The sequence below is a fragment of the Pseudopodoces humilis genome, chromosome 19 (assembly GCF_049639895.1).
Source record: "Pseudopodoces humilis isolate 2021_Gansu_Grassland_sample_001 chromosome 19, ASM4963989v1, whole genome shotgun sequence".
Taxonomy (NCBI): domain Eukaryota; kingdom Metazoa; phylum Chordata; class Aves; order Passeriformes; family Paridae; genus Pseudopodoces; species Pseudopodoces humilis.
Window position 1 is genome coordinate 8,377,578 of NC_142218.1, and position 10,938 is coordinate 8,388,515.

General features: G+C 54.6%; 1 protein-coding gene across 6 annotated transcripts in view; it reads right to left on the minus strand.

Moving 5' to 3' along the window:
• The window catches only part of ZNF512B (zinc finger protein 512B), a 29,781-nt gene extending 19,382 nt beyond the window's left edge, over positions 1-10,399 (minus strand). For 5 of the 6 annotated variants that reach the window (XM_088064535.1, XM_088064532.1, XM_088064534.1 and 2 more), the window contains exons 1-8: positions 10,301-10,399; positions 5,996-6,118; positions 4,939-5,018; positions 4,035-4,163; positions 3,510-3,682; positions 3,091-3,344; positions 2,241-2,312; positions 497-631 (exon numbers count right to left, since the gene is read on the minus strand). In XM_088064535.1, the coding sequence (XP_087920661.1) occupies positions 497-631; positions 2,241-2,312; positions 3,091-3,344; positions 3,510-3,682; positions 4,035-4,163; positions 4,939-5,018; positions 5,996-6,118; positions 10,301-10,385 (1,051 nt within the window). In that variant the 5' untranslated portion in view covers positions 10,386-10,399. Of the gene's footprint in view, positions 1-496; positions 632-2,240; positions 2,313-3,090; positions 3,345-3,509; positions 3,683-4,034; positions 4,164-4,938; positions 5,019-5,995; positions 6,119-9,976; positions 10,043-10,300 lie in introns of those variants that run through there. The other variant, XM_005524776.3, reaches the window with a different exon arrangement.
• Between the last annotated feature and the right edge of the window lie 539 nt (positions 10,400-10,938).

A 10,938-nucleotide genomic window follows, 5' to 3' on the forward strand; every position in this document is an offset into this window, starting at 1 on the left:
GCTCAGGGAAGGCGTAATTATTCCCAGAGTTATGCGCCGCTGTCATTCATGGGAATAATGTTAGAAAAATGCCATCATCACACGGGTCACATGCTGACTCACAGTGAAGCCAGGTGGAATTTGGCTCTCAACTCCCAGCACTCTCATCACATTGACCTGGCAGTGAACTGAAGGTAAGGTGCCCCTCAGGATGTCAATTGTGGCGGCACCAACATTTTAGCAGCAGTGCCTGTTCCCACATCTGTATTATATCTCAAAAGGGCAGGAGTTGTGTGCTCCTACCTCTGACTTTGTGCTGCTGCTCCTGATGAACCTGCCAGAAAACTCACCCAGTGAACAGCCTGCTGGACCAAGAGGGGTGTGGGGACCATGAGCTGCAGGTGAAATGGGGATGGTGGCATGAAGGTAGGGACCATGAAGGCTTGGGGTAGTGCACAGAAAAGCAGCTACACTGCACACAAAGCTGCTGCCTGTGCTTTGCCCCTACCAGCCTCACCTGCTGGTAGATGCACAGACGTTTCCTTCTTCACACCAACTCCTGGAGGTTTCTTTTTCAGCTCCTCCATGTTGGCATTTCCCTCTAGCTTCTTGGCTCGATGGGCTTTTGCTTTGTCCTCTGCTTTGACAAGACCTGTAAAGAAAGAGGATTTTCATTCACTACTTGCTTTAATGCCTTCAGAGCAACTCACATTTAACAGGTAAAAAATCTCTCCCTCTAAGCCAGGGACACTGAGCTGGCTGCATGTCTGCCAAGGCTGTACATGTAGGCTCAGGTCCACAATTATGACAAGCAATATCCTAACAGCTTGTGGTGTTTTACAAACAGCATCATTTCCCCCAACACAAGTTTATGAACTATGGAAACTCCATGGCAAAGTGAGGTAGGATGCCTCCAGCCAGGCAGACAGACTGGGGAGAAGGGAATTGGATGTTTTGCAAAAAACTGAAAAGGTGGAATTGGAACAGCAAATTCAGTGTGTAAAAGGGATGTTCCTGATGATGTTCCCACAGTGGAAATGCTGTTTAACTCCCCCAGATCCAATCCCCCAAATCCACGTGCAGTTCAGCCCTGTGCCTGTGCTTCCACAGAAGGTGCTGGAGGCAAGGAGGCAAGTACCAGGGTCAGATCCACACCTGTGACATGAGGGTCCACATCCTCCTAAATCTGGGGGTTGTGACTCTTGTAAACCCAGGGTCTGAATGGAGACAGCACCCCATGAAGTGCTGGGGCACCCTCGTCTTTGGGAAGTGACTGCCACATGGAACTCGGGGAGTGTAGGCAAACACCAGCCCCATCTTCACTTTCCATCTGAGGTGCTGGGTCATGGGAACACCTTGTTCTCCAGGAACCCACAGCAGACACTTCAGTCTCTGGCAGTGCCTCTGTGGGGAAGATAAGGGAAACAAGCCCAGACTTCCCAGGAGCCAGAGGAAAGGAAATCACAGAGACCACATCCAGCCTGCTCGTCAGTGTCCAATTCCTTCAAAGCCATTAGTGCCTCTCCCCCGAGTGCCTCATACTGGAAGGTGCTGCCTCCTGCAGTGCCTGGAAATCCGCTTTCTGCTTCTCTGGCTGAACATATCTCATAGTCAGCCTGAATCCAGTTGCTCTCATTCCAGGGATGCTCCAGGATTTCCCCCTCCTTCCCAACCAATTGAGAGTATTTATGGAGCATGACCAAAGTCCCACTTGCTCTTGCTTTGTCAGGCTGCTGCAGCCAATTCCTGGGCTTCCTCTCAGCAAACATCCCAGCAACACATCTCCTCTCCCTTGGATTCATTCTCCTGAATGTGGGCGACCAGCCCTGGAGATGGAGTCTGAGGGATGGGTGCGTCACCAGCCTTTCTACGCAGCAGAATTCCTTCCCGATGCCACTGGAAATGCTGCAACATCCCAGGATGGTGGGATGGTGAGGAGATGACGTTTCTTGTATCTCACTGGTGTCAGCAGCTCGTTACTCTCGTGTTACAGATGAACATACCCGGATCCGTTTCTCTCTTCCCTCATTTCCCAGCACCAGGCTCCGGAACAGAGCCTGGGGTTGTTATCAGCCCAGCTCTGTGACTGCTTTTCAATCCCTTTATGACTCTCTCATGGTAAAAGGTGCCAGCTCCTCCAGTGTGAGATCTTGGGCTTTGTCTGGCTCCACCACAGGCAGGGAGCTTGGGGAAGGAGCTTCCCTGCAATGCCCCAGGGAGAAGGTACAACCCTATAGGTGACCAGAGTTGTCCTGTATTACCTTTCAGTCCAAATGTCCCCGAGATGGATGGCTGCTCCCCCGTAAACTTCTTAGGAGTTTTCTGTTTCCTTCCTGACTCAAAAGAGAGAAACAGAGAGAGAGATTTGGTCAAATAACTGTACTGCCAGGGGGATTCATCAGTCTTGGGGCATGGGCTGGGCACACACTCCATGTTAAGAGTGGGTCAAAGGCTGTCAAATGAAGCACCCAGCCACTAAACACCAACAAACTGTGTTTCTCACTCCACAAAACCAGGATAAATCTCTTATTCAGGATTAATTCAATGAGTGAAAGTGGTGGCTCTGTCTTATGCAAAAGCTAACCAGCTCCCACATGTGGCTGTGGTGGTTTGCTTTGGTGCTTCAAGCAGCGGAACCTCAAACCATGACGGAGGCAACCACTGCCCTACACCAGCTCTACAGTGGCCATGGACAGATAGAGGCTCTTCACCCTGCCCCAATCCTTCAGAAAAATAGGTTTGCCAGAACCCTCCTGGTTTAACCTGATACACTCAGTGAGGACAGACAAGCTGACATGGCAGGAATTAAACCCATTTCCAATCCTGTCATGGGATCGTTAAGGTTGGGAAAGATCTCTAAGATCATCAAATCCAACTCTCACACAGGTCCTTTAGAAATATTTCTACCACAGCTACAACTGAGTTTTAACTCCCAGTGAAGCTGCAAGAAACTGGAGAGCAGGGCAAGTTATTAAGGTCTGCAAACAAGGCTTGTCTATCCCTTGGATTCAGAGACACTCGCAGCAGTGTTGGCTACAGAAGATCCCCTTCCCACGGGGGACACGTCTCTCTGGGCTCCCAAATCAGCATAGCCCTGGGCTCTAATCTTACTGTGCTTCATCCTCTCGGGGTCTTCCTCCTGCAGCGAGGCCTGGCTGCCCCGCTGCTGCCCGACATCCTTGCCACTGGAGGACTTGGCCGTGGGGGTGGCAGCTGCCATCGCCTCAGCCGCTGCAATCTGGAACTCCTTGCTCTCCCGGCTCTCTGCCAGGCACTCGCCATTCTCCGCGTGCTCCTGGGCCACGGCTTTTTCCATCTTTGCCTGTTTGGGATGGATGGTGGGGCAAGCTGAACTCTCAGCAGGTCTAGGGCAAAGCACAGAGGGCTTGTTTAAAGAGGGGTTGTTAGACAAGTGTCCTGACACCTCTCCCCCCACTGCCAGCCCAGGTTGTAGGAATGGAAGCAGGCATGTTCCCCTTCTCCCAGCCATCCCTATGCCACTGCCATGCAGCCCAGCCACAGTCTGGTACCTTTTCTTTCCACTGCTCTTCCCAATGGCCTTGGGCACTTTGTTTTCTGCTTTGCTGGCTGGCACTGGCCGGTCCAAGTGATTCCAGAGCCGATGCTTTTCCAGCTGGGTTTTGGAGGTGAAGGCAGCTTCGCAGTATGAGCATGAGTATGTCAGCTTCTCTGAGATCGCACCCTGAATGGAGCAGGGAGAGGCAGGTGAGCACAGATGTTAGACCACAAAAGAGAGGCTTCTTCTGATGCAGGCATGAACATAAATCATGTGTAATACCCTTCTGCCCTTCCAAACAGTTACCATAAGTCCACAATCCCCCTGGGCCAGACCTCACACTGAGCTGCAGAGACCTCAGTCCCTCTCTCACACACACACACACACACCTTACGAATTGCTCCTGGCCCATCTCTGCCCTCCCCATTTTCACCTCATGTTTTAACTGGTGTTTAAGATCTGCGAGCAACATTACACTGCAGATGGTAATGGAAGAGCCAGCCACTGAAAAGGGCAGACAGTTCTCCAGTCTCCTTACCCCCTGGCAGCGCTGATAGTGGTACTTCAAGCCATAAATGCTGGGGAACTCCAGCCAGCAGCCTGAATTGGGACATTTCACCCTAGAGTGGGCTTTGAATTCGTCCTTCCACTGGTTCATCAGGGGGAGCTGAGAACAGGAGAAACAAGAGATAGCTGAGTGAAGAGCACCCTGTGCCTGGGTGTGTGCTGATGCATCCCAAGGGAGCTGGGAGGTTACATGGGACCTCTGAACATTCCCATCCACCCCTTCCACCACACAGCCATGAAGTGGACCCCAGAGGTGTGTTTCAGTGTAGCAATGTTCACTCCAGTGAGAGCTGATGGGACAGATGCTGCAGGCTCCATAGGCTAATGATTCCTGCTGAGGCTTTACCTTGCCATGCCTCTCAGAGCACACGAACACTCCCCACCAGGCTGGGGAATAAATCAGGCCCAAAGTCATCTGGCTGATTTAATCACCCCACATTTCATCTAGTCTGTAAATCACCCCATGCCCCTGCTCTCATGACAAACTGCTCCATGTGTTGTCCATGCCACCAGGCATGAATTAAACTGCACAACTCTGCAGGGAATAAATCAGCCCCTTGCCATTACTGCTGGTTCATTAGCCAAGGCTGACACGGCTGTGACAGGATCCAGTCATCTGGACATGGCCCTGGGAAAGTGAGGCTGGAAAGGGGTACGGTTCCTTAACCAGGGTTTTGGAAGATGCTGGATGCCTGCATGTAGGGGTTGAGGGACCAAGATCTTGCTCAGCCCAAGACAAGGCTGCTCTGAAGATTAAACCACAGGGGAGGTAGGTTTAACCCTGGAATGGGGCTGGCTGGAGTGTACAGTGCAAGGCACATCAGACACAGAGCGAAGCAGGAAGGACTCAAGGACTGGAGTGTGTGGGGTCTTACAGGGATGTCTTTCAGCGCCTGGTTCTCAGCCTTGGGTCTTCCTTTCTTCCTGCCTTCAGTTTTGTCACTGGTTGCATTTCCTGCAAACAGACACAGCACACATCACCACCCATGCCAGAGGAGCCGCTGTCCCAGTAATTCTGCTGCCCAGCCCCAGTTTTCTGCTGCCTGCCTGATGCCCTCAGCTCTAGGCTGGCCATTCTCTGTCCTAGCAAGATGGAGATTCCCCTCTGGAAGGCAACGCCAGCTCCCCTGCAAATGAGGTGCTTATAAGATGTGGCGCAGGGAAAAACGGTCTCCTGAACACAGGGCTGTTCATATTGCGGACAGCTGGAGTTCATTCCCTTTAGCAATAAGTTATCCTCCTCTGTTAGCAATTATGGCTTCAATCCCCTCAAGGTAACAGTGGCATCTGGGAAACATTTAGGGCACACGCATTTCCCCACAAAGCCACTGATTTTGGAAGCCCCATCTGAGCTACATCGTTGGGGTCCAACCCCCTCCTCTGGATGCACCCCTTGGCATCCAGAGCTGCCCATAGCAAGGTAAAGGCACTGGGAGCCTCTCTCATAGAGGGGATCTGCCCAGCATAAACAGACAGGAGGAAAAATCTCCTTGGGCCTGGAGATTCCTGGATAGAGAAATCAGCCATCCATCAGCATGACAGCCCTTAGTGTGAGGGTCCCCTAGGGCTCATACGCTCGCAAGCCTCCACCCCGGGGGCCGCGACACGGGAGGCAGCAGATGGCCTGAACTCATTTAAGCCTTTCCATCCTTTGATGTAACACTTAGCTACCAACACGATAAATAAGCAGTGAGACACCCATCTTGTTAAGCCAGACACACGCCTCTCTGAAGGGAGAGACCATCTCCATCCCACCCCTCCTGCTCCCAGGGACCAGCTCTCTCCAGCTCCCAGGGCTCTGGGGCTTTTTGGCCAGCACAGCCCTCACTGGAGCAGAGAAACATCAAGACCCAGACCACCCCCAACTCCTGTCACTGGGCTCATCCCCTCCGCCCCATCCACCTCCACTGAAAGGACAAATCAGTTCCTTACCCAGCTTGGGCAGCTCTGCTGGCGGGTTTATCCTCGTCTCCGTCCTGCTCTCTTTGCTGGCAGTGGGTTTGTTAGAGCCCGCAGTTTTCCTTCCACCTTTACAGGTATAGGAATCCGCCATCTCTGAAAGAAGCAGGGGAGGCGTTAAAATTCACTCCTCAGAGCTGGGAACAACACATGGTGAGAGCAAGGAGAGCTGCTGGGGAGGGAGGGAAATGAGAAAACCATCACGCAGCTTCAAGATTCCCACGAAGAGAAGAAACGGGACGTGCTTCCGAGTATTTGTTCTACAGTTGAGGAACGCCACAGACATGGCTGGAAAGCTGCTCTCATTACAGCCTGGCTTCCCCTTCACATACAATGGCAAAGACTTTATTAAAAATTATGGGCTGACTTTGCCCAGAAAAGTAGTGAATAAATGGCTTTTCCTCTTCGTTTATTTCTCCGCTTTCATTTAAGACACCAAAAGCAAAAAAAAAAAATAGTGAGTTTTAATGAACAGATGTAATGATAAATTTCCAATTTTCCTTATTAATGGGAAACTGTTATAAACTGAGAATTGTTAATGTTATCGGAATTTTCCGTATTAATAATTCAATTTGGCTTCTCTATAAATAATGAACGTCAGGAATTATCGCACAAGGCCCACTCTCACTCCTGATGGAAGTGGGCAGTAGGACACCCCTCCATTCAGCAGTGCCAAGAGGAAGCCCACGGCAGGATTGGCTCTGCTTCCGGCTTCAAGTTCCTTCTTCCTCTCCCAACAGCACAAGCAAAGGCACGTCTGAGGATGGGGGCTGCTCTGGATGATACCAGACATGGATTGGGAAAAGAAGTCCTCCATGCCTCCACAATGAGAGCATCAGGCCCTTGGGAAGAGATTCCTTGGACCACCATGACCTTGAGACCTTGGCTGGGATGGGATGCTGATGTTCACCCATGCGTTTCTTAAAACACGGATTTGACTTGTCACGTGCAATTCCTCCCACATGTTTAGCGTCATTTAACTCAAAGGAGCTGATTGCCAAAGCATCCACACTCATCCTGTCTGTCCCCATGGCCAGAGGGATGGAGGAGCATCTCCTGTGTGGCCAGATTGCCAGCCACACCACCAACATGTGGGACATGAAGGTCCAGCAGTTCTTTCTGAGGTGTCCCCAGGGACTTTCTGTGCAGGATCAGGGACTTTCCATGTGGGATGCAGCCCACATGCTCCCAGAACTGGCAAAAGCTTCCAGCATGTGCTCGGCTGGTGACACATATGTGGTTGTCTGCATGGACACAAAGGTTAATCGGATCAAGTGAGAAATTCCAGCCTTGGCAACTGGTTCTGTGGCATTTTGTGCTGAACATGGAGATTGCTGATTCAACTAATTTGGGCTTTTTTGGGGGGAGAGCTGGGTAGGAGTTTGTACCCTGCCTGACAGCGGCTGCTTTCTGGAGCAGGCACAGAGAGGGGTCCCTATGGTCCCTTCCCAAACTGCTGCTCCACTCCCACCAGTGTGGGCACTGCCATTGTCCCCAGTCCTCCAGGGACAAATGTGCCAGTCCCCTTCCTTCCCATGTTGCCTCCTGGCACCTCAGAGTGATCTTCACCCAAGCTGCTCAAAGGAAAAAAAGGGGAAAAGAAAGACTCACAAAAAAAACAGTTAAGTGAAAGCTGAAGACAAGATTTCTGTGCTTATGATGGGGTGAAAACCAAGGGGAAACCCACACAACTGACATCTTTATCCAGCCAGAGTGGATAAAATGCGAACAGGGAATGGAGCACAGAACCTCCTCGCCTACCTCGCCAGCCAGCTCAAGGTGACACACAAAGAGTGACAGCCAGGGCAGACCCTGTTGACATCTCTGGTGCTCATCTCCTGCACCTCATGACACTGCACACCACTGAGCATCACCCCAGCTCTCCCTTCCCAGAACATCCGAAGTGCCCAGCTCCATCCACTGGACACCTCTCATCTCCCTTAACACATCTGTCCCCTCAAAGGAATCCTCTCTGCCCAGCTTAAGAGGTTCTGAATCTTCTGTTTTTCCACACCAAATACTCCTTTGAATTTTCCCCCTTATTTTTTAACCAAATGAAAAATAAAAGTCTCATAAACCAGTCAGCAAGAGCCAAAATCTGCTCCCTCAGCAAATGATACAACCCCAGGGATCACAGAGGAATTGTCCTGGAGACACAGAGCAAAAATCAGCCCATTGTGGGGTTTTTTGGTAATGTTCAAACCTCTCACTCAATTTTTAAGTAACACAGACTCAAAATAGGCAACTGCCTGTGCTCTTCCACACTTTCCTTAAGGTTTTGCTGGAAACTCTTTTGCAGCTGGTAATGGGAAAAGAAGGTAACCACATGTTGTGGCCATGACCCACAGGTGGGATGTGGTGAGGGAAGGCTGGGCCTGGTAGCATCTTATGAGGTCTCCAGCCCTGTCTATGTAACTTTTCAGAACTTTGTGGCAATATTTTTGAAGCATCCCACTCCAGCTCCAGGAAAAAAAACACTCCTGTGAAGGCAGGCACCAAAACGTGATGAGTGAAGGCCAAGCTGGCACTGCTGCGAGCAAGGGTAAGGAGGAAACCCATGGCTGCGGGAAGGGGAAAGTGACATTTGGGAAAGAAAGGCACTGTTCCCAAGCCACTGGCCACCCTGTGTGGCTGGAAATTTGGAATAGAATGGGAAAGGAGAAATAATTCCATGTAGAAATGCCTGTGCATTAATTTGAATCAGACCTGAAGGAGTATGTACGTAGCCAGGGATGGCTGCAAACCTCTCACAACGTCCTTACGGTTACCAGGGGAAAGTCACCTGCAGATCATGACCCCAAGTTCTCCTGCCGCGATTCCCACCCGTCACATTGCTACGGATGGACTTTGCTGCACAACAACTGCCTGGTCAATCTGCTCCATCTATCATCAATAATTTACCAACAACTCCAGAGGTACAGAATGCCAAAAGCCAAGGCAGCTGTCCCAGCACAAGCCATGTGCCAGCAGAGATGCAATGAGACCAGCACAGATGATGGATGCTGAAGGGCACTGCCATCCCTGTCGCTGTCGGAAGAGCTGTGCACCTTCCCATGAACTCCTGTCAGAACCGGAGCTGCTGGGCAAAACTTCCAGGGAATAAAGACAAGGAAGCGGAGGGAGAGGCTTCCTCTCGAAGAATCGTCCTCGCTGGAGGTTTCCCCAGGAGGGAAGCACGTGGCAGGAGAAGTCCTGCGAGCCACTGCCTCCCTGGGCACGGCTGGTGGCCGGGCCACTCCGGCGGGACACGGAGCATCCCGCTGCTATCACCCAAACCGAGTGACAGCCATCGAGGCTCTCCAGGAGGGAGAGCTTCACCCGAGGCACGCACCCAGCGCTCCTGCCGCACACGGCTCTGACCAGGAGCAGACGAGGCTTTTGAAGGTGTAAAGTTTCTGTTCGAGGCGCGTTGTCCCGTCCCTCCCCTCTCTCTCCCCGGGCACTGACACGAAGGGAAAAGCGCCCGCACATGCCTGGCAGACAATGAGTCCTCAGCGTGCCGCGGGGACCGGGGTGTCCCCTGTCGCGGCGGTCAGTGGGTGCGGGGGGCTCTGCCCGGTGCCGCTGTCACCTCATGGGCCGGGGGAGTTCTGCCCTGCCCGGTGCCGCTGTCACCTCCGGGGCACGGCGACCTCTGCCCTGTCACCTCCCGGCCCGGCCGTGCCACCCGCGTCCCCTCACTGCCCCTCCCCGCTGTCACCCCACGGGCGGCGCCGCCCGGGCCTGTCACCCCCCGGGCCCGCGCCGCATCCCCGGGAGGCGGCCGGGGCTCCCCCGCGGGCCGGGCCCGGCAGGGAGGGGACGGAGGGCCCGGCCCGGCCCGGCCGCGCTCCGGGAGGGGAAGAGCGAGCGGCAAAATGGCGACGCGGCGGCGGGCGGAGCGGAGCGGAGCGGAGCGGGGCGCGGGGGTCCCCGCCGCGGGGCCGGGCGGCCCGGGGGCCGCTCGGTGCTTACCTCGGCGGGCCGGGCCGCGGTGCGGGGCGCGCAGGGCCGGCACCCCCCGGCCGGCCAGGCGGTGCCGCCCGCCGCCCCCGGGCCGCCGTGCGGGGCTCCCGGCGCGCCCACACCCGCGGCGGCGCCGCGCTCCGCTGCCGCGCTCCCGCCCGCCCCTCGCCGCCCCCGCCGCCGCTCATGCGCGCTCCCCGCCCTGCCCGGCCCGGCCCGGCCCGCCCCGCGCCCCTCACCGCCGCCACCGGGCCGCTCCGGCCTCGCCTGGCTCCGGCACCGGGATCGGCACCGGGAAGACGGGCGGGGCAGCGCCCCCCGGACCCGGCTGACCTGGGCAGGTGCGGCCGGAGCCCGGTGCGGGCAGGGCTGCGCTGCGCTGCCTCTGCGGGATGCGGGCAGGGTGCCGAGCTGCCATCCGCACCTCCGGGCTGTTCGGCCTCCGTCACACCCTCCGGGGTGCAGGCAGCGTGTCCTGCCCGTCGTCCTGCCCAACCAGGCTGTAGGCGCTGAGTGTCCTGCCTGTCACCTTCCTCTCCAGCGTGTCCTCCCTGTTGTCCTGCTCTCCTGGTCGTAGGCAGGACACCTTTCCCCTTACCCTGTTCTCCAAGATGCAGACAGGCTGACCTGCTTGTCGTTCTGCTCGGCAAGGTGCCCTGTCAGTTATCCTTTCCTCCAGGGTGTCCTGTCCATCATCCTACCTTCCAAGGTGTTGGCAGTGTCCTGTATGTCACTGTTCTCTCCAGGGTGTCCTGATCATCATCCTGCCCGCAAAGGTGCCGGTAGGATGCCCTCCCCATCCATCAATCCATCCAAACCCAGGGTGCTCCAGCTCCCCTTGTAAAGCCACCCCAGCCCCTGGGAATGATGATGGGTGTGAGCCTTTTGGGATGTCCATGGGGCACTTTCCCCACTCCCAGGCTTGGGATGCCACCCCTGCAGAGCTGGTGGCACCTGGGAAGGTGCCGCAG